General features: G+C 48.1%; 1 protein-coding gene across 4 annotated transcripts in view; it reads right to left on the bottom strand.

The window, feature by feature from the left end:
• Positions 1 to 23,580, bottom strand: part of MYBPC2 (myosin binding protein C2) — a 68,236-nt gene that overhangs the window by 33,842 nt on the left and 10,814 nt on the right. For 2 of the 4 annotated variants that reach the window (XM_083469481.1, XM_083469483.1), the window contains exons 2-8: positions 9,467 to 9,556; positions 8,078 to 8,107; positions 4,971 to 5,048; positions 3,822 to 3,970; positions 3,393 to 3,510; positions 1,106 to 1,151; positions 918 to 980 (exon numbers count right to left, since the gene is read on the bottom strand). In XM_083469481.1, the coding sequence (XP_083325607.1) occupies positions 918 to 980; positions 1,106 to 1,151; positions 3,393 to 3,510; positions 3,822 to 3,970; positions 4,971 to 5,048; positions 8,078 to 8,107; positions 9,467 to 9,556 (574 nt within the window). The remainder of the gene's footprint in view (positions 1 to 917; positions 981 to 1,105; positions 1,152 to 3,392; positions 3,511 to 3,821; positions 3,971 to 4,970; positions 5,049 to 8,077; positions 8,108 to 9,466; positions 9,557 to 23,580) is intronic. The other 2 variants (XM_083469482.1, XM_083469484.1) reach the window with 1 other exon arrangement.

Here is a 23,580-nt window from a genome sequence, read left to right as displayed (position 1 = left end):
ATCTGGACTCCTGCCTGTCGTTATAAGCTGCGTTGCTTTCTGTCCACGCTTGACCATTTTTGACCACAGCATCAGCCTAGTGGATTCCCCCATGACCAAATTCAGTTTCTAGACTTCATCCTACACCTACAAGGGTTTCCAAGCAGGTTTTTTGTTTTTAAAAAAGTAAAGTACCCCTGGACAGTTAAGTCCAGTCAAAGGCGACTCTGGGGTTGCAGTGCTCATCTCGCTTTCATGCCGAGGGAGCCGGCATTTGTCCGCAGACAGCTTTCCGGGTCATGAGGCCAGCATATCTAAACTGCTTTTGGTGCAACGGGACACCATGACGGAAACCAGAGCGTACGGAAATGCCGTTTACCTTCCTGCCGCAGAGGTCCCTATTTATCTGCTAGCACTGATGTGCTTTCAAACTGCTAGGTTGGCAGGAGCAGGGACCGAGCAACGGGAGCTCACCACGTCGCGGGGATTCGAACCGCTAACAGTTTTTCTAAAATTGGCTAACACAAAATGCAATAATTGCTTGTGCTCTGAAATGGAAGCTGCTGAGGAGCAATGTTTCATTTGCCCAAGCATGCCTTGTAAATTATTTTCAACCCTTGCCCATCCGTTTCCCTTGTGTCTCCTGTGTTATGCATTAAGCTGGGGGACGGGGTAGGACTGCTGTTTCCCCACCTCTTAACGTACTCCATCCTCTGACGGCCACCAACTGGGGTGGCTTCAAAAGATTAGACCGATTCATGCAGATGAGGCTATCAACAGTGACCAGCTATGCTCTGACTTGCTGGCGTGCACTAATCGGGAGAGTTGCTCCTTGGGCTGAGGTCCTGCTTGCAGGTTTCTAACGGACATGGATACTGGGTCTTTGGTCTGATCTAGGAGGCCTCGTATTGTGTTCTTATTCTCCATTCTTCACCTACCTCTTCTTCAGCAACCCGCTGAAGTCCAGCTCTCCAGCAGTATCGTCTTTGCCGCCTTCCCCTCTGCAAGAAGAAGAAGAGGGGAGATATAACCCCAGATCAGATATAACCCATTGAACTGGCTCAGCCTCCTGAGAAGCAGATCAAGGCACAGCCTAAGAGTCTGTGCTCTAACCAGCGACACTTACGTCCTTTTGAAAGCCTGCAGCACGCCGGTATCCTCTGTCCTTGGTGCTGGAAGAGAAGAAAACAGACTTCAAGAACTGGTAAAAAGGTAAAGGGACCCCTGACCATTAGGTCCGGTCATGGCCGACTCTGGGGTTGCGGCGCTCATCTCGCTTTATTGGCCGAGGGAGCCGGCGTACAGCTTCCGGGTCATGTGGCCAGCATGACTAAACCGCTTCTGGCGAACCAGAGCAGTGCACGGAAATGCCGTTTACCTTCCCGCCGGAGCGGTACCTATTTATCTACTTGCACTTTGACGTGCTTTCGAACTGCTAGGTTGGCAGGAGCAGGGACCGAGCAATGGGAGCTCACCCCGTCGCGGGGATTCGAACCACCGACCTTCTGATCAGCAAGTACTAGGCTCTGCGGTTTAACCCACAGCACCACCCGCGTCCCTCTAAAACTGTTATCTTGAACCTAGTTGGCTCTTCCCTTGATAAGAGTGTCTCAGCTTATTCCAACCTTTGCCAAGCTTGCGCCCTCTGTGTGTTTTGGACTATAATTCCCACCAGTCCATTTTGGACCACACCTCCCATGAGTCCTGCGTGGCCGTATTGGCTGTGGCTGATGGGAGTTGTAGGCCAAAATACCTGGAGGGCGCCATCTTGGTTAAGGCCGGATTAATACCTTAGCAAGCCACATGCAGAAAGGGAACTCAGCCACCCACAAACACCTCCATCCTCAGGGCACCTCAGTAACATTGTGCTGTGTGGGATCCAGAGAGTTTTTATTCACCTGGTGCAGTGGACGAAAGCTTGCCCCTCCATGGATCTTTTAAGGTGCCACGGAAACTCTGGGCTGTCGTGATTCATTCTGCCATTTTTACTATTTTTCATAAATTATTTTACTCTTGTTACTCAGAGTAGGTACAGTACTCAGGTAAGGTACAGTAAAAAATGTAAAGGTGATTAGGGAATTATATTAAACTCATGCCACTGCAGAGTTCTGCACATTTTTAAAAGGCAGGAATCATATTTTGGAAAGATAGTGATGATGGTGATGATGATGATGACGATAGTTTGTTTGTTTGTTTGTTTGTTTGTTTGTTTGTTTGTTTGTTTATACCCCACCCATCTAGCTGGGTTTCCCCAGCCACTCTGGGCGACTCCCAACAGAATATTAAAAACATGATAAAACATCAAACATTAAAAACTTCCCTAAACAGGGCTGCCTTCAGACGTCTTCTAAACGTCAGATAGTTGTTTTATCTCCTTGACATCTGATGGAAGGGTGTTCCACAGGGCAGGCACCACTACAGAGAAGGCCCTCTGCCTGGTTCCGCGTAACCTCACTTCTCACAGTGAGGGAACTGCCAGAAGGCCCTTGGAGCTGGACCTCAGTGTCCGAGCTGAATGATGGGGGTGGAGACGCTCCTTCAGGTATACAGGACCGAGGCCGTTTAGGGCTTTAAAGGTCAGCACCAACACTTTGAATTGTGCTCGGAAACATACTGGGAGCCAATGTAGGTCTTTCAGGACCAGTCTTGGGCCTTGGATAGATTTCTCAGACTACAAGCACATCGGGGACAAGGATATCTCTACTACCAAGAGAAAGACATCTGAAGGCAGCCCTGTTTAGGGAAGCTTTTAATGTCTGACGGACTATTGTATTTTAATATCTTGTTGGAAGCCACCCAGAGTGGCTGGGGAAACCCAGCCAGATGGGCAGGGTATAAATTATTATTATTATTATTATTATTATTATTATTATTATTATACCTGCCAGCTGCCATGAGCCCTTGGGACAGGGGGAATAGACTAGGAATCCAAACAGACAAATAAAGAAATAAATATCCAGGGGAAGGGAGTTCCAGAGGTGGAAACAGGCAGCAAGAATGCTGCTCAATGTGTTCTTGTGGTTCAGATTTCACATGTGATGGGTTCACACTTACAAGACCACAGGGAAGGATGTTGCCTCCAAAGGATAAGGTTATTTAAGGAGCAATCTTATATATGAGAAGCTGGCAGGAAGCAGGAATGGGGTTACAGAGGGAAAACAAACCTTCAAAATAGTGTTTGCCAGCTTAACTTATGCCAGGTTACCAGGTCACACCCCTAGAATGCCCCCTTTTCAAGACATATGCCAGTTTAAGATCCGCTGGGCTCAGTTCAGCCGGCTGGGTCCCTGTGTACCTGTAGTTTAGCTGATTATGGTGTGGCCCAGCTGTGCTGGGAGTTCCACTGCATCCTAACCCCGCTTGCACTAGGATGACTCCTTTAGCGTTTACTGAGTTAGGGCTCCTGGTGGTACCTTCCACGTCGATGTTGAAGGTGCAGCTGTCAAACTTGTCCTTGGCTGCCACCTCAAAGCGATAGTCCCCTCGGTCTCCGATTACCACTTTGCCAATTTTTAGCTCATAGGTGTAAACCTTCGGGAGCAAGCAAAGAATAAGCAGGAGGATTAAGGTTCGTTAGTGGCGACCATTTCCGCCATAGCCTTTTGAGGATGATCCGGACAAAGCCTGGCATGCCTCAATCTCAATTAACAGAGAATTCTCAGACACCTTTGCAAACTATAATTCCCAGGATCCTTTGCAAGAAAGGATCATCATGTAAAAGGCGGTTTACAAATGAATAAATAATTGCAACAGCCTGGTATGAGTTTAAGAAGGCAACGAGTCATAGGAGAGCTGATTCGCCCCTGGCCAAACCCTTCACTTTTCCTTCTTCTGGGACTCACGTTTTTCTCCTTGTCGAAGCTGTCCTTGAACTGGAACCTCATTCCGCTCTTGATACCCAGCTCCAGCCATTTCCCCTTGAACCATTTGACGGTGGGCTTGCAAGGCAGCAGAGCCCCGTTCACCTGCACTATGATATCAACATCTTTCCCTGAAAGACAAGACAGGACGCATGGAAGTCACGACTTCCTCCACTTAAGAAGGAACCGCCTCTCATCTAAAGTCAAAGCCTCCAAGGGGCGTTTGCCGAAGAAACTGCTCAAGCACCAGCAGATGGTGCAAAACACAAAGATGTCACGAGATGGACAGTGGTACAAGTTTGGTCTCTGGCATCTCTAGGAAATGCCCCTCTCTCTTAAACTCTGGGGAGTCTTTGCCAGTGTTGACAGTAGTGAGCTGGGTGGACCGGTGGTCTAAAGCAGTCTACGAATGCCATTTCCCTCCAAATTCATTAGTCCAGTGTAGCTGTCAACCACTGGCTCAAAAAAACCCCAACCCACTTCATTTCTTTGACCATGGACATCATTTTTACTGTGCATTCATGACGATTTGTGCTCATGATGCTATCAGAGTGGTTACACACACACACACACAGAGAGAGAGAGAGAGAGAGAGAGAGGATTCCAATTTCAATACTGTTTGTGCCTTCAAAAGACATGGAGTGGTCACACCGCTTCATTTCCAATCAATGCCTATCCTGCTGGAATCCCAGGAACATTCTGGTTCGGTTTTTGTCCTGCTTTTGTTGTGCTATAACGCCTCCGTATGCCAATCACAGAACAAACCAAAGCAGGTTAAATCTGCCACCAACGCACCACGCTAAAGAACACATTACAGAATACTCCTGCGACAAAAACACCACTTTGGAGGGACCCTTGTACACCACACGATTAGGACCAAACTGGAAGTGATGGGGCCACCCGTGTCTGTTTATTAACTTGCCTATCTGATTCACCTCCAAAGTAGCGTCATGGTTTGAATTTGGCACTAGCTTCAGTCACGTTACTGAAGGTGAGCCAGTCAGAGTCTAATCTGTAACTGGAGGACAGACTGCCTGGGAATCTCACATATACCCCCTCGAGGCAGCCTCCTCACTGTGCCTAATGCTTGGGCCGGGCCCCCCCCCGGTGCAATTCTGCTCTGCCACTTACCGCTTTCTATTAAGGCGCTTTCTGGCTTCTTGAGGAAGAGTGCGTCAGACTGAGTGGAGGGCTCCCCTTTACCTTCATCTGAAAAAGAGGGAAGGGAAGGTGAAGAATGAGTCACGCCTTGCAGGTGAGCTGGAAGCCGAAACAGGGTGATTTGGGAGTAGCGGGGTTCTTCAGGGCAGGGGGTGTGGGCATTGTTAGAATTCCTGCTCCATGATTGCAGTCATGGGATTGTTGTCTATCACATGACAGTGTATGTTTTGACTCCACAGAGTAGGAAGTGATGGAGACAGGACGTTTGTCTTACTGTTTTCCATGAAGTGGGACTATTGTCCTTTTCTCTTTGCTGTCTGATGCTAGAGAGAGAGGGAGCCATGTTGCAGTGCTCTGTCTGTGTTTATATGTAAATAAAGTAGATTAGCCAAAATGCTGAGTTGCTGAGGTCTGTTACACATGATGCACAAACTCTGCGGATCCCTAAGTGTGCCGGTGTCAGTTGGCATCGATCGCTGTGATGTTTGGGCTGAAGAAAGCTTTTGAAGTTCCCGAACGATCGACCAGGAGGGAGGGAACATGCCAGTTGGGCATGTGTCTCTGCCAGGGTCCTACTCGAGTGTAGATTGAACTCCTGACAGGCATGGCTGTCCTGGGGGTAAGAGGAGGAAGGGCTTCAACTCAGTGGCACAGCATCTAACTTGCACGCAAACATTCCGCATTCAATTCCTGGCATTTCCAGGTAGGTCTGGAGTATTGTGTAGACAATAAAAAGCTAGGCCTGACTCAGTATAAGGCAGTTTCCAATGTTCCCAGGGCACAGGGCACAGGTAGGCCACAGTCCATGGGGTCCACTCATGAGTAGTACAACTCACATGGGATTAAGAGGAAATGTTCTCCTGCATCCCTCACTGACAGAATGGAGAGTCCAGTGGCGTAGCGTGGGTTGTCAGCACCCGGGGCAAGGCAAGTAATTTGCGCCCCCTAACCTGTGGATTTGCGCCCCCTAACCCATGGATTTGCGCCCCCTAACCCCCAGATGCACCCCCCACGCTACGCCACGGGGAGAGTCCCAGATGGTTCAGGCATGTGGCTATATTTTCACTGCTGGTAAAGCTAAAGGACCCCTGGACGGTAAGTCCAGTCAAAGGTGACTATGGGGTTGTGGCACTCATCTCGCTTTTAGACTGAGAGAGCCGGTGTTTGTCGACAGACAGCTTTCCAGGTCACGTGGCCAGCAGGACTGAACTGCTTCTGGCGCAACGGAACACCATGACAGAAACCAGGGCGCACGGAAAGACCGTTTCACTGCTGGAGGAGGTATCAAAAGGCAATAGCAGCAGCAGCAGCAGCAGCAGCAGTAGTGGCTCAGTGGTTTAGACCAGTGTTTCCCAACCACTAGTGTGCCACGAGATGTTGCCTGGTGTGCCGCGGGAAAAATTAAAAAATTCTAAAGATTTTTTTTTTAAAGTCAAATTTTTGATTGGGGCGCCGTCACTAGATGACCCCTGGGGTTCCCTCCCTCCCTCCCGCTCTGCGCCTCCCTCCTCCTCCTCCGGGGAGGCCCTTCCTGGCTCTCGGCCAAGGCTTGGCGGCTGCCACTCACTCACTCGCTCGCCCACCCGTCCCTCCATCCCTGCACCCGGCCTCTCCCCCTCCGTCCCCGGCGCGGGGGCTGCCGGGATCCATAGTCCCCTCGCCCTTGGGCTCCGCGCCCACGTGGGGTGCGCGAACTACATTTCCCAGCGTGGCCTGGCGGGCCGGGCGTTTTGTTTGAAGCGCTCTTCTCCCGGCCATGGAATGAGCGCAGTGGCGGCGGCCGGGCGGGCAGGGGCTCTTCCGCGCAGACCCCGCGCAGCCTGCCTGCGCCCCCGCGGAGATCGGGCGGCAGGATGGAGCCCGGGGATCCCCGCGGAGGCGGAGCGGCGGAGGCGGAGGCTGCCCCCCAGGTAGGGCTGCGTCGGGGGGGTTTTATTTTGCAATGTTGCATCCGCGCCGGAGGGGACGCATCGGACCGCGGGGAGACCCCTTGGCGGGCGTGCAAGGCAATGCATGCGTGCAGGCGTTGCATGGAGTGCAGTGCAATGCAATGGCAACGCGGCGCCCTGCATGCATGCATGCAACTTCCACCGGCGCTCCGGACTTGGCAGGTGAGGGGGGTCCCCAGTGGGCGGCAGAGAGAGCCGGGAGGGCGAAGGGGAGCCGGGGGGGAGCAGCGCTGCTCCCCAAGCCGAGCCCGGGGGGAAACTTCGGCGTCGTTGCGCCGGGTGTTGGAAGCGGAGGCTGGCGGGGGCCCCTCACCTGCAAAACCTGGTTGCCTCTCATATATTTCGTGCATTGCATTCATCGCCCGCTTTCTCCTCCAAGGAGCTCCCGGGGGCGCGCGTGGTTCTCCCCGTGTTATCCTCGCAACAACAGCTCTGCGAGGTGGGTCAGGCGAGTGGCCCAAGGGAGCACCCAGGGATTGTCCTGGCCAGGTGGGGTGATTTGAACCCTGCTCTCTGCCCGGTCTTCGTCCTCATTTAGCCCCCACATGTGCATGACTGTGCATGACTGAGGTTTTCCCCCCTCGTCTTGGCTATGGTGTGAGTCTGTCCTGTTAATTAATGGGGTTCTGCCTTCGGAGAAGATGAGCCAGCCCTCAAGGAGGTGATTATGTAATTTGCTAGCAATTCATGTCCCTCCCAGCGTGACGCTGCACGCTGACGTCACGGGGCTGTAATGGTGGTGTGCCTCGAGATTTTTTTCATGAAACAAGTGTGCCTTTGCCCAAAAAAGGTTGGGAAACACTGGTTTAGACCACAGCGCCACCCGCGTCCAGTAGTAGCAGCAACAGCAGGCAATAGGTATTGGGGTAGGATATCACTGAAGGGTAGGGATACACCTCAGGGAAGAAGCTGATATTTATTCAAATCCCTGCAGAAGATATGAGTAGGCATGGGACAACTTATTGATGGAAGGTCGGACATCTCGACAGGTAGCTGTGAGAACTTCTATACACAAGGAGTGGTATGTCTCTGGGTACAGAGCATATGGAAACACATATAACCAATATACAAGCAATACCAGCAGATGTTAAGGACATTTTTCTCCAGGCTGCAATCTCTGGACCTCACCTGATGGTGCCTGTTCTGCCGGAGCCTCTGCTAAGGAACACAGAAAAGGGGAAAAATATATATAACGTTAGAACCTTGACCCAAACCATGGGGGTGTTTCTCCACAACTCCAAGTATATTTCCCCATTGCCTGAAGCTTGTAAGTCTGGCGAATATTCTCTAGATCTGGAAGTTTGTACAGTTGTACCTTGGAAGCTGAACAGAATCTGTTCCAGAAATCCCTTCGATTTCCAAAACGTCTGAAAACCAAATCGCGGCTTCCTGCAGCCAATCAGAAGCCCCATCGGACATTCGGGTTCAAAAGAAAGTTTGCAAATCAGAACAATCTCCTCCAGGTTTGTAACGTTTGGGAGCCAAAATGTTTGAGTTCCAGGGCGTTTGGGATCCAAGGTACAACTGTATTTTACTTTTGTTCCTGTTCTGTTCCAGGATATCCGTTATGAAGAATAATCAGAAATCTGTTCAGCTGTGTTTTCATTTCAGCTCACATGATGCATAAAATGAACCAGTATGTTTTGTTAAGGATGTGATGGTCAAACCTTTGTGTAGCAGCTGCATTTATGGCTTAAGGATCTGGGGTCTAGATCGGTCTTGTGTCTTGTGTGACTGCCTGCTTTAAATACATATTGTCTAATTTTAGCTTTTAATTTTTTTAAAAAAGGGCAGTAATGTCCTTTTCAGTGCCATGAGGGAAGGTTGCAAAATCAGCAAAGCACCACTTTTTTACTGGGCCAGCATTTCCAGTAAAACATATCATCTTACCTCTGTGCCATTTATTTAATTAAAACAGTCTGGCGGAGGCCTGCAGTTTATTAGTTGGGAGTCAGAGCTTTCGACGGCAACACGCCAGAAGATGAAAGTTTAATGCTGACCAGGAGGATGGGCAGAATATCTTTGTGTAGGTTACAGGGTGCACAAACTCTCTCCCTCTCAATTCTGGAAATTTAGGAATAATATTTCCCTCCTGTTCAACTAGAAATCTAATTAATGAAAGCAACTCGTACCAAAAATATGGCCTTTTCATTCAAGGCAACAGTTACATGGCACCATGCAACAGGATTTCCAGGGAATCAAACACAAGGACTTCAGCGACGGCCCCATCTGCACCATACATTTAAAGTAGTATCATACCGCTTTCAACAAGCATGGCTTCCCCCAAAGAATTCTGGGAACTGCAGTTTGTTAAGGGCGCTGCAAGTTGTTCGGAGACTCCGGTTCCCCTCACAGAGCTACAATTACGCAAGCTGTTAAACAACACTGAGAACTGTAGTTCTGGGGGGGGGGGGAATAGGGGTCCCACAGCTCTTCATTCTCCCACTCCCCCAAAATTATGACTGGAGCATGACTCTCTCTGCTAGCCAGCCTGTGTCTGAACATTCCTGGCCCCACCTTTCGCCTCTTCTTTCGCCTCTTCTTTCTTCTCCTCTTTCTTCGCTGCCTTTGGGTCCTCCTTCTTCTTCACCTCTTTCTTCTTTGCGGCTACAGAAGAATGAAAGTAAGACTGATTAGGCGCCAGAACAGAAGTACGGGGATAAGGAGCCGCTTGAGTTTGGTATATAGTCAAATATGCACACTGATTCCAAAAATATGGCAGTGGTGATATGCATCCCAGGCACGCAGAGCTTTACAAGGTACCCCCGCCTCCCCACACCTCACCAAAAGACAAGTACCCTATTTTTTGCTCCATAAGGCGCACCTGACCATAAGATGCACCTAGTTTTTAGAGGAGGAAAACAAGGAAAAAAATATTCTGAACAAAACAGTGGATGTATGACTTTTGTGGTCCACGCTGTGGCCCCAGACATGTGATTTGATGGCGAGTTTGGGGTAGCCCAGTGCAAAAATCCTGAGGATCCATGTGGATCCATGCTTTGTAACCACGTTTTTGCGCCATTGCAGCCCCAGGGAACAGTGGGTGAGTGATTTTTTGTGTGCAGGCTGTAGCCATGGACATGCTATGTGATCTGATGGTGAATTTGGGGTGAATTTGGGGTGACCCAATGTAAAAATCCTGAGGATGCATGGGCTTTTACCTCCCCCCCCAGGCAGCCTCCTTTATCGCTAGCGTCCCTTATCTCTCTCCCGATCGCTTGCAATCAGTGGCTTTGTTTCAACACCCACTTCCCTCTTTCAAAAAAAAAAAAAAAGCATGATCTGCTTTTTGCCCCTGGGCAATTCGGCTCCAGGGACCACGCATTCGCTCCATAAGACGCACAGACATTTCCCCTTACTTTTTAGGAAGAAGAAGGTGTGTCTTATGGAGCGAAAAATACGGTACTTGCCCCCAAGGAACACAGTCTAAACGCTGAAAGTGTGGGAAACAAGAAAAGGCGGGGAGGGGGAGAAGAAAGGGGATCAAGAGATGATTGTGTAGCAACTGCATACGCATACTTGTCTTTATTTGGATTGTGGGTTGTGTTATGACTGAAGGGTTCAGTGCCAGTCCAATACATTTTGCCACCTGTCAGGGGTTCAGGAGCAGAGGCGAGGGCAAGGGAGGAAACAGAGAGCGAAGGGGAGGAGGCAGAAGAAAAGATGAGTGATGACGACGACCCGAGATCTCTGAGTCTTTCCAGTGAATCAGAAGATTCACAGGAAGGGGCGCCAGTGGCCAGAGCAAGGGGGGAGCCTAGGGGGACACCCCAGGAAGAAGGGTCCAGAGGGGGCTCAGAGAGCAGCAGTTGGAAATCGGGACCAGCATCACCAACAGAACGCAGTGGAGAGGAAGGGCGCCAGGTACCGAGCTCTGGCAGCTCGCAGCAGGAGGGAGGGCATGAGTCAGGAGTGGCCACACCTCCATCGAGGAGCGAGGAAACGGTCAGGCGGAGAGTGGAAGGTTGGGCGCTCGCGCCAAGTTCAAATGCACAGGAAGGTGGCGCAGTAAGCAGCCCGGAAAGGGAGCCAGGTCCTAAAGCCCGACGCAAGGAGACAGAAGGGTCCGGGGGGTCAGCGTCAGAAGCGTCCCGGAAGGAAGAGACCACGGGGGGCAGAGGGACCCAGAGAAGAATGGTCAGGCGGAAAAGGTGGAGTAAGGCTAGGGCATTTAGCTGGTGTACAGGGGGCGGAGACTCAGACGGAGCTTCGCCGGTCTAACCCATAAGACGTAGAGTTGCACGCAGCAGCTTGGGAATGGAAACTGTAACTCAATAAAGACTTTTACAAATGATCGCTGGCTAGCGTGATCCTCTGTGAGCTAGGATCTGGAAGCAGCTCTGACACCACCTAAAGCAAAGCCCAAATTGCAGGTACTCTCCTGCGTGAAGCTGAGCTGAAATTGTGGCTCAAAACTTGTTGCACCATTGAGACATCAGTTCCTGCCTTCATTTCTCCTCATGGGTCACTTCAGCATGGAAGGTCCAGCAGGGTTAAGCTGGATACTTCTGAGAAATGGGACATTTTGAGGAGGGAGTTGAAGGAAGAGGGGAAGATGTAGCTATTGACTCTTACAACTAGACAGAAAAGGTGGATCCGATCCATTTCTTCTACTTGAAGGCTCCTCCAAAATTTGTGTGGTGGTTAGGTTGTAGCTGGTCCTCATGGAACATTCGTTCTTATTTGTTTGGAGGAAAGTTATATACAACACTGAGTTATATACAATTCTTCCTCCATTCGTCCTGATTTGCTTGTAGGGTATTTATCCATCTTCCTGCGAACCATCAATCCATTCCACACTTTTCAATCCATTTCTCCATCACTTTCCTAACTGCAAAAAAGTCTGTTTCTTTTCCTCTTCGTTTTAAGTGGATCTATTGCACTTTGGTCAAAGGAGGAAAGCCAATGTGTCCAAAAGAGAGTGTAGAGAAATCTGGAGCACAGGAGGCTTAGCGCTGTGGGTTAAACCACAGAGCCTAGGACTTGCCGATCAGAAGGTTGGCGGTTCGAATCCCCACGACGGGGTGAGCTCCTGTTGTTCGGTCCCTGCTCCTGCCCAACTAGCAGTTCAAAAGCACATCAAAGTGCAAGTAGATAAATTGGTACCACTCCAGCGGGAAGGTAAACGGCGTTTCCGTGTGCTGCTCTGGTTCGCCAGAAGCGGCTTAGTCATGCCGGCCACATGACCCGGAAGTTGTACGCTCGCTCCCTCGGCCAGTAAAGCGAGATGAGCGCTGCAACCCCAGAGTTGGCCACGACTGGACCTAATGGTCAGGGGTCCCTTTACCTTTACTTTATTGCACTTTGGTCAAAGGAGGAAAGCCAATGTGTCCAAAAGAGAGTGTAGAGAAATCTGGAGCACAGGAGGCTTAGTAAAGTTATTAAGAAGCAGGAGTTTTGTTGTGTCTAGTACAGAAGAGCAAGGTGGAAAAGAAATATGGAAGAATTTTCACACACGAGTTTGTGGAAAATGTGACGAGACATTTTGAGGTGAAAAAATGCAAGGCAACGGAGTTTTTGGACCTAAACTTTAGGACTCAGAAACATCAGTTTTGATCTTTGAATTTAGTGGAACCCACACAATGTAGACCATCTACTGGCATATATTGCACATCCAACCCCACCTGTTGGGCATGTTCCATCCCGCCCCTTGCAGTGCCTTCCAGGCTTTAGGCTGCTCTCCAGCTTTCCATGCCCCTTATGTGTAAATGCGTCTGCTGGGGGTGTTAATCCAGAGCGAGGGCCCTAATTACCACCCATAGGAGGAGGAAGGAGGTGTGGATTTGGGGGCGCAAACAGGGGAACTGCAGAGGAGAAGCAGAAAAATGGTAAGGATGAGGAATTGGGGTTGTTGCCACTGGCCGGTTAAGGGAAGTGGACCCAGGAAGCAGGGTGCTAAGGGAGATAAATCATGACTGTGGGATGGAACCAACGGGGGAAGGAAGCACAAGAAAAGTGAGAACGTTACAGCTCTATCTGTAATGAAGAGCAGCCATTGGAGGCTGTCATCAGGAAAGAATAAAAGAAGAAAGGTGAATTAGGGTGAAACGCTTAACTTTATCCCTGCCTGTATCTCTATTCTCAGAATTGTCCTCCCCTCAGAATGCCCACCTGCAGCAGAAAAGAAGTTCTGGGGCTGAGTTCGGGCATGCATTAAAAGCAGGCCAGATATAAACACTATTGCCTCAGTCCAGATATCATGGCAAGTCATGGCCGTGGAAGCTTTAGTGTGAAGTCTAAATTGGCAAGTCATGGTTTCCAATCATCCATCAAACCAGGATTGGAAACCATGGTTTGAGGTGGGTATAGGAACCATGATATGTGCAAACTATGGTTTGGCATTATCTCTGAATCGATCAACTGTGGAGCTGCCAGACTCGTTATGTCTCCAGAGCCCCTGCACTTAGAAAGAGGAGTTGCAAAAATGAAAGCGGAGATGCAACTATAAACTATGGTTTGCCTGTATGTTTGGAAGCTCAAACCATGGTTTGCTCAAACTCCAGTGACTGTACACCACGGTCTGGTACAATGTCTCAATTAAGCCCATATCATACTTGCTGGTGCACAACATAGTAAGCTGTCAGTTATTTTGTCCATCTAGTTCAGTATTGTCCACACAAGCTACCAGAAGGCCTCCAACGTTTCAGGCAGAGTTCATAGAATCATAGAATCATAGAGTTGGCAGAGACCACAAGGGCCATCGAGTCCAACCCCCTGCCAAGCAGGAAACACCATCAGAGCACTCCTGACATATGGTTGTCAAGCCTCTGCTTAAAGACCTCCAAAGTAGGAGACTCCACCACACTCCTTGGCAGCAAATTCCACTGCCGAACAGCTCTTACTGTCAGGAAGTTCTTCCTAATGTTTAGGTGGAATCTTCTTTCTTGTAGTTTGGATCCATTGCTCCGTGTCCGCTTCTCTGGAGCAGCAGAAAACAACCTTTCTCCCTCCTCTATGTGACATCCTTTTATATATTTGAACATGGCTTGTGCATCATCTGCTATCTGCAACTTCTAGCCAGAGATGCAAGGGAATGAAAGGGCCTGTTGATTTAAACAATTTTGTGTGTTTTGAATCTTGGTTGTTAGGATGTTCTGTACAGTGGTACCTCTGGTTCCGGAGGTCCGTTCTTAACCTGAAACCGTTCTTGACCTGAGGTACCACTTTAGCTAATGGGGCTTCCTGCCGCTGCTACGCCGCTGCCACACAATTTCTGTTCTCATCCTGAGGTAAAATTATTAACCCGAGGTACTACTTCCGGGTTAGCGGAGTCTGTAACCCAAAGTGTTTGAAACCCGAGGTGTTTGTAACCCAAGGTGTTTGTAACCCAAGGTACCACTGTACAAGGCAATGCAAAATATAAAACAACATTAAATTGAAAATGGAACTTTCAGCATGTGTTGTAGGGGGTTAGACTAGATGACCCTCAAGGTCCCTTCCAACTCTACAATCTCAGGATTGTGCTCTACCGGGGAACTATGGCCCCTACCCATAGTTCACCTTGGGGAAAGGGAAGCAAAACAGCACCATGTATAATACAAGGCCCTCGTCCTCCTGTTGAGCCAAGGTTTCAGACCCAGGTTAAGCAAAACACTAAAGGGACTGCATTTATGGACGCTATAGCTGATTCACTTATTTATGCCATAAAATAACAAAAACCCAGACATTTGAAGCAACAAGCAAGCCATAAAGTTGCCAGGTCCATTAAAACAGCAGGCCTCGTGCTTTGCCAACAGTATAAAAAGCAATAACATCACAATGGAATAAAAGCACCTAAAATCGATACGGTGCAGCCGCCCGCATCAGAAATCATCAAGTAGTTTCATATTGATCCAGACAAGAACCAAGAACATTTAGAGCGTTTTTGCCGAGCCGAAAAGGCTCCCGTCCAACAAGGCAACATCTAATCCCATTTTAACCAGTGCTAATGCAAAGGTGGCCTGTTACAGTCATTTGCATGCAAGAAGGTAGCTTGCTCATATTCACAACCTTGTACGGGAGCAGAAATGATTGCAATCGTCCTAATGATGGAAAATAGCTCCAGTTGGAGGAAAATAAAAACCCGCTATCTAAAAGGGTTATTAAACACGAGACAACTGCTAAAGGCAAGATCCAACTGCTTGTACCAGTTAACTGTCTGAAACATTTGTGAATCAGCATTGGAATTGAGCTATGTTTGCTTCCAGGTTACTGGCATTTTGTAGTATTTGCTCCCCAGACTGTTGAATGAAAAATCAGCTAAAATTAGTGTGACTGACTGTAAAGGTGCCTCTGATGAATCACCATTTAAAAAAAATGTATACTTGTTTTCAAATTATATTATATTTTAATTGAGGCAAGTACTAATCTTTTATAAAAGTAGCACTTATAAAAACTGCAGATTGGAAGCACCGCGTTTTTTTAAAAAGGCGTTCCCTCCTGCGTGATAGAAAACAGGGTATGTGTCTCTTCTAATATGTTCGTTGACACCTGTATGCATCATCTAAACAAAAACAACAAACATGACTTTTCCCTTTAGAATAGTTTCATTTCATCAGCTTTACAATCCATTTAACATTTCAAAATTTGACTTCCTTCCCCCTCTTTCTGCGGTTCCTTAAATTTGTTTTTTAATATCTTCTGCATATCCAAATTCATTTAACTTGCTCATTTAATTATCTACTTTAAATATATAATCAGGTTATTACAAAACTGCAGGTTATTACAATAATCAGGCTAATGTTTTTATCTGTTTGTAATTTATATGTAAATATCCAATAAATCATTTCCATTCTTTTATTAAAAAAAGTTTGTTATCTTGATTTTTTATTCTTCTGGTAAGTTTCGCCATTTCTGCATATTCCATACGTTTTTGTGTCCATTCTTCCTTTACTGGGACTTCTGCTTCTTTCCATTTTGGGGCAAGTAACATTCTCGGTGCTGTAGTAGTAGCATACATAATTAATTTCTATACAATTTAGGTAGTTCTGTCCTTATATTTCCCAAATAAGTAATATTTTATACAAGTGTTTTCTATTTTCTAAGGCATGGGTAGGCAAACTAAGGCCCGGGGGCGGGATCCGGCCCAGTCACCTTCTAAATCTGGCCCACGGATGGTCTGGGAATCCGTGTGTTTTTACAGGAGTAGAATGTGTGCTTTTATTTAAACTGCATCTTTGGGTTATTTGTGGGGCATAGGAATTTGTTCATTATTTTTTTTCAAAATATATTCCGGCCCCCCACTAGGTCTGAGGGACAGTGGACCGGCCCACGGCTGAAAAAGTTTGCTGACCCCTGTTCTAAGGTTATCAGTTGCTCCGCATCTCAGCCCTTTGCTCCCCCCCCCCCCCGCCCCTTGTTCAGGTGATCGTTGTCCGACAGAATCACAATTTGTCCTTCTGCCACTCCAAGAGCTCCCCAAAACCTGTGTGTTATGTACTGAGATGAATAGGATCCAAAATGCAGCAGTCTGATTGGTCCTAGAACAATAGGATTCAAAATGCAGCAGTCTGATTGGTCCTAGAACAATAGGTTCAGAATACAGCCGTCTGATTGGTCCTAGAACAATGCAGCAGTACGGTTGGTCGGCAGGAGCCACCCAATCCAGCTCCAGGTGGAAGTAAATCTGCAACCTGATTGGCCTATAGGAGAATCCCAGAATTAGCCAATCACGTGTGGCCCATTGTGTAAATAATGTATATAAAGCAGATATTTGGGGGGAACTTGCATTCCTCACTACTATGAGCTGAATAAAGAGCATGAAATCCACTCTCGACTCCGAGTATATTTCACTGTGGGAAAGGCAGGGCTACCCAGGCAGGCCTGAGCCCTGGCACCTCTCCTTTTGGAAAGCGAGTCCTTCTGCATGATGTCATCCCTGTTCCATTCCCACTATGCGCTGAGCCCACACTGCCCACCTCCCAATAAAGCCACCAGCATCGACTCCTTTTTCCCAGCCTGTCCTGACCCCCTAATATAGCCAGGTGCAGAGTGCTGAGCCATCACGACCGGCGATCAATAATAACCCAACCTCCGGGGCCAAAGGAGCAGGGAGATGAGCGACGGAGGGGTCCAGCTGTCGCCCGGACTCCGCCAGAACCTTGCAGGGCGCAGCTTAGCTCCAGGATGCTTTGCATAGCTCCCGTTGGGAGACAGGACCGTGGAAGATGGAAAAGTGGATCCCAGAGGCTTTGGGTCTTCCTTCTGCAAGCGTGACGACACACCGAAGGGCAACGGGAAACAAAACCCACTTTTTCCTCCACAGCTGTCCACACCCTACAACTCACAGAGGAGGCTTGCCTCATTCCTGGAGAAAGCAGAGCTCTGAGGAAACCATGGACCACTTCATGGTATCAAACTCCAACTCCCATCAGCCCCTGCCAGCCACAAGTTCTCCATCCTCGCTATAGAGCAGGCATGGCCAAACTTGGTGCTCCAGATGTTTTGGGATTACAATTCCCATCACCCCTGACCACTGGTCCTGTTAGCTAGAGATGATGGGAGTTATAGTCCCAAAACATCTGGAGCTCCAAGTTTGGCCATGCCTGCTATAGAGGTTGGCAAGACCCTCAAACTTGCATACACTGGTACCTCGGGTTACATACGCTTCAGGTTGCAGATGCTTCAGGTTACAGACTCCGCTAACCTAGAAATAGTACCTCGGGTTAAGAACTTTGCTTCAGGATGAGAACAGAAATCGTGTTCCGGCAGCACGGCAGCAGCAGGAGGCCCCATTAGCTAAAGTGGTGCTTCAGGTTAAGAACAGTTTCAGGTTAAGAACGGACCTCCGGAACAAATTAAGTACTTAACTCAAGGTACCACTGTACTCTGACATTTCTTCGATGAAAATAGGGACATCCTATTCCTTAATAACATTATTCATAATTTTGCTATTTATAACCTGCCTGACTGGGTTGCTCCAGCCACTCTGGGCAGCTTCCAACATATATAAAAGCATAATAAAACATTAAACATTAAAAAAACCTTCCCTATGCCTTCTCAGATGCCTTCTAAAGGCTGCCTAGTTCAGTGTTTTTCAACCTTTTTTGGGCAAAGGCACATTTGTTTCATGAAAAAAATCACGAGGCACACCACCACTGTGTGCGGAGAGGGAGATGTCAGAGCCCCGCTGCTCTCTATGGGGAATCGGATGAGAGCGGACCGCCTGTCCGCTCTCATCCGATCCCATCCGATCTGATCCCCACCCAGGATGAATGGAAAATAGGGTGGACACAGTCCGGCGCCCGCCTAGTGGGCGAAAATTTGACTTTTTTCTTTTAAAAAATCTTTCGAATTTTTCAATTTTTCCCTCGGCACACCAGGCAACATCTCGCGGCACACTAGTGTGCCGCGGAACAGTGGTTGAAAAACACTGGCCTAGTTAATTATCTCCTTGGCTCAGCGGTCGCACAACTCTGTGCCCTCCAACATTTATCTGATGAAAATATGGGTGTCCTAAGGAAAAGCGGGTCATTCGGCGATCAAATCAGAAACTAGGACGCCTTCCGTAAATCCCTGGAAAATAGGGACACTTCGAAGGTCTGAATTTGTCCTAACTCCCTGCTGACTAGAATGCAGCCGCTGCCCCTTGAAGCACTGCTGTATTTCAAAGGGCTCTGGTTTCTACTTGCTTTTCCCAAGCAAGTTAACTTCACACATTACGGGGATGGGAATTATTCTGCTCTGCTTTTACACAGTGCTTACGATCTCCATTGCCTGTCCTGAAAAGCCCCCAGAACTGGAGGAGGGGGTTGTGCTGTACCGAACTAAAAATATGGTTAGGAGTCCACAGGGGATGTTGTGAAAGGGCTGCAAATTCTTACTTATTTCATTTTATTACAATTGCATTTTTACTCCCTGGGTGGGGCACGTGTGCGGTTTTTCTGCCACGGGTGCCAAAATACTTCAGCCGGCCTCGAGTAACGAGTCTATTCCACCTCATGCGGTGAAAATCTCAGGCCCTGGCAGCGGGTGACAAAAATGGCAGGCCTGCAAATCAGCACCAGAAAGGAAACAAGGAGGAGGAAAAGGAAGAAGAGAGGGGAGTTTTCCTGTGCTTAGTGCATTTAGAAAGCTTGTGGAACTAGGGGGGGAGATGTCTACTAGAAGCCTGCCACAGTCTGGGCCTCTGGAAACCTGCAACTGGTCCTGTGAAGCGTTGCCCAACAACCAGAAAAACAAGCAAAACATTGCCCTGGTCATTTGGAAGAGTAGATGGCTTTGCTTTTCAGTACAGTGGTACCTCGGGCTACATACGCTTCAGGTTACATACGCTTCAGGTTACAGACTCCGCTAACCCAGAAATAGTACCTCGGGTTAAGAACTTTGCTTCAGGATGAGAACAGAAATCGTGCTCCGGCGGCGCGGCGGCAGCAGGAAGCCCCATTAGCTAAAGTGGTGCTTCAGGTTAAGAACAATTTCAGGTTAAGAACAGACCTCCAGAACGAATTAAGTACTTAACCCGAGGTACCACTGTATGGGCCAGTTATTCAAAATGGAGGGACCTAAAAATGCAAGCCCCCAGACTTCAATGGAAGCCCCCAATTTGAGTTCGGCTCAGCTCTCCTTTGGACTGATGCAAACTCAAAGCAGGCTCTCACCCTGGGGATCTTTTTCAACTGAGACTTGCCAGAACTCAGTTCCGGCACTTCTCAGGTGGACGCCATTACCATTATAAGAGAGCAAGGTGAGTTCATGGTGAGTTCCGGCACTTCTTTGTCGAGAAAAATAGCACTGCTCTTGCACTCACCTCATCTGCTTCCACACCCTCTCTTCTCCAGAGGGAGCGAACAGTTTTATTTTAGGAAAGCAGGGGGCAGAGGGAAGGAAAGCAGGCTAGGAAAAGCCTTCTCAGCAGCAAACCGCATTGCTCCTTGTTTGCCACCAGATGTGACCTAGTCCCATAATCCCTGGCAGGATATGAAGGATGGAGCGTGTGATTTGCCACCATGAAGTCGCCATACAGAGTCTCCCTTGGCACCCTTCCTCTCTTCTTCCCCGAGTTAAGGGTCCTTCTTTTGTTTTGGGTACAGTGGTACCTTGGGTTAAGTACTTAATTTGTTCCAGAGGTCTGTTCTTAACCTGAAACTGTTCTTAACCTGAAGCACCACTTTAGCTAATGGGGCCTCCTGCTGCTGCCGCGCCGCCAGAGCACGATTTCTGTTCTCATCCTGAAGCAAAGTTCTTAACCTGTGGTACTATTTCTGGGTTAGCGGAGTCTGTAACCTGAAGCGTATGTAACCCGAGGTACCACTGTATTTGATTTGTTTTCAGCACTTGGATGTGGGTTAAACCCAGCAGAGAACAACTGCTTCAGGGCTTGTTGAGCCTCTTCCGGGAGACATTGATTTAGCACTTTCCCACCTGTAAGTGCCTGCCTGACCTTTCCTGGGCTCCGTCTCACATTGCCTTTTCGGGGACCCTGTGTCCTATTAGGGGCAGGGAGAGAAGACTGGGCTCCGTGCTGCTCCGAGGAAGGAGGCAGGGCCAAGAAACGTTTATAATTAGCTGCCTGGTTTTGAGCGGCTCTTGCCCAACCGCTAAGGTAACCCAACCCCCTGGCTGCAGCAGAATCCCCTGGGGTCAGCAATTTAGGCCAGGCGGGCCTCTCAGCTTACCCCTCCTTGCTTCTGTTCAGGGTGTTTGCTGTCACTAAGCCAAGGCTCCACATACAACACCCTTGTAGGTGAGAGAAACAGCCCCCCTGAAACGCATGTGTCTGGTCGGGGAGGCGTACATCAGCCACAGCGATCAACTCTACGAAAATCTGCACCCAAAACGTACAGCGGTTTTCTCTCTTTGCACACCAAGAGAGCACACCCAGTATACCTTCAGATATGCACTGTGCTTACCCCCCACAAAAAAACTATTTGCAGACTCACAGCAAGCCTGAAAGACGCAGATGACGTTTAAAAATGTTTTTATAGAATGCGTGTCTAATGCATAACCCAAATTGTCCACTGCCCACCTTCCATATTACAATAAAACAAGCACCACACTGTGTGTGATCGCAAAGCGCCCATCAAGTTGTGCATATCAAACATGTAGCTTCAAAAACTGGGGCTTTTTGTGTTATTTACAAGGATCAGCCCAGGAATACATATGTGAGTGATAGGAAATCACTCTAGGAGTGAACATGTGCAGAGTGATATTCCATGACGACTGAATAGCCACAGCTTGACTCCATATATACTTGTAATTAGAGACACAACTTTGGGGCTGAAGGATTCCTGCTTTTACTGCTTTAAAAAATAAAATTTTACCACATCTCTCAGTCATATTAAGATTTTGCAATGTAGCTTTTTAATGTTACCTTTAGTCACCGTTTTATACACACATATCTTACGGAAATGTTTAAATTACCAACGGGCAGGGCTGGGCACGTTGCCTCAGGCAGCAAATGTCGGTGTACAGCAACAGACTGTCAAATATAGTATTATTGTTATCACCATTGGATTGTCTGCCCTACCCACTAACACATTTTGAACTGTCTATGTTCCAGTATTCATAAAACACATAGCCTTGAACTCCACATGTACACACGACAACTGAAATTCCATTTCTACAAAGTACGGCACTACACAATTAACATTCAATTACCAACAGGCCCTAATCTCTCGCTCTCACAAGCATGCGCCATAACACGCATGGCATCTAACATGCCGGATATCACCATATGGATCCAGTTATACATACTGTTTTAGTGTTGCGGTTACTCTATATTGATTATATTTCATTTTGAGATGTTGTCGGCCACCCTGGGAAATACTTCTTTGAAGGACAGGCTATAAACCTTAGAATAAATCAACAGACATACGGGGAAACGCAAACTGTACACTGCAAAATATATGACAACCTCATAGATAGTCACTGATTGCAGTCTCAAAACCCAGTGCTTAGGTAGTACTCAGTACTCAGGAAGACAAAACGGGACCATCCACACACAAGATGTACCTGTTAATGAGCTCAGGGGAATCCCAAGCTTTGCAGAAGTTAAAAAAAGAAAGGGGGGGAGCTCTTAATTGAGGCATGGGGGGGTGTACACTCAAAAACGGCTCGGTGAGAACTGTATGTGCTTCGTGGCCACAGAATGCTGACTAATAGTTTGGGGAAGGATGGAAAGCCAGGTGGGAGGGGGATGGAAAGGAGTATTCTCAGCAGCAGCATGCTGCACTGCAACATTTTGTTGCAGATCCCACTTGTACTTTCATCCCAGAAAAACTAGGCACCTACGGCGCATGCCTCAAGACTCGCACAATCCACACATCCCCTTTAGGTATCAAGCAAACTAGACAGCGCTGCAACACACACACACACACAATATTCCTCCATCCGCAAATATATAAAAATGTCCTGGAATGCACCCCAGTGGGGATTAAGCTGCTTACTGCACACATGCCCAAAACACACATTTAAATGTACTTTCCAAAGTGAAGAAAATCTGTGGCTAACTATAATTATGGGCTATGTATACACTATATATCCATGCTCACAGCAGAGATCACAATCCATTGCACAGCAATCAGGCGCACTGAAGTCCCACAGAAATTAAAGAGGCTTCTGTAGGCCAAAGGCTGCGTACACACCGTACATTTAAAGCGCATGAAACCCCCCCAAGAATCCTGGGAATTGTGGTTTAACACCCAACAGCTATAATTCCCAGCACCCTTAACAAACTGCAGTTCCCAGGATTCTCTGGAGGGTGTCATGTTCTTTGAGGGCAAGCCGTGTCCTTTTAATGTATGGCGCGCACATGGCCTAACTCTGTGCTGGATGGTGACTCCAGCCTGCACATGCCTTGACATAACAGCTTTTGTGACAAATATAAACACATTCACGATTGTGACAGTCACCCGCTATGACACTTGCCCACGCTGGTTGCCTACCACACTACAATCAGCATTCCCAAAGTGACAAGTAAATCCATGTGGCACAACAAACATCCCCGGACAATCTTACGAAGCAGCACAACCATATTTTAACTAACAAGTGGCCTGGAGAACGTCCAGAATATTCAGAGAATCCAAAGACCAGATAAATGATGGGTCTTGTTTATGCTAGCAGTTCTTCCTTTGCTTAAGTGCTTGTCCTGGCCTGTCTTCAAAGGCTGAGGTCCCCAAGTTAGCGCAGACCAGAAAAAGACATCAATAGATATTCCATTTCTTCCTTTATTTCTGCTCCCTAACTGCTCACAAGAGCAAACAATCCATTTATTTTGCGCTGTTACATTTGATAGCGCATCTTTCTTCCATCATTGAAACCAAGGCAAATATATGTGTAGGTTTTCGCCTGTCACCCATCCAGATAGTAACCAGACCCGGCCCTGCTTAGCTTCGGCAAGGAGGTGACATCATGTGCCTTCCCCCAAAGATCTTATTATGTACTCTCCACAAGTCATACCTATCTATCGACAACCACACAGGTGCTAACCTTATCACCTTGCAATAAAACGGACACAGCCCCCCCCCCCCCGGAGTCCCTATTTTCCATGGCTGAGAGCATCGTTTTGCAGGATGGAGAGAGACTGGCTGCTGGATTGAAAACTGTGGCTTACTGGGGGGGGGGGTGCAAGCACTACCCCAAAAAAGTACAGTGGTACCTCAGGTTAAGAACTCAATTTGTTCCGGAGGTCCGGACTCAACCTGAAACTGTTC

This window comes from Podarcis liolepis (genome assembly GCF_965112155.1).
Source record: "Podarcis liolepis genome assembly, chromosome: 13".
Classification (NCBI taxonomy): Eukaryota; Metazoa; Chordata; class Lepidosauria; order Squamata; family Lacertidae; genus Podarcis; species Podarcis liolepis.
The sequence above is the reverse complement of the archived record's forward strand: the minus strand, read 5'-3'. Positions and strand labels throughout refer to the sequence as shown.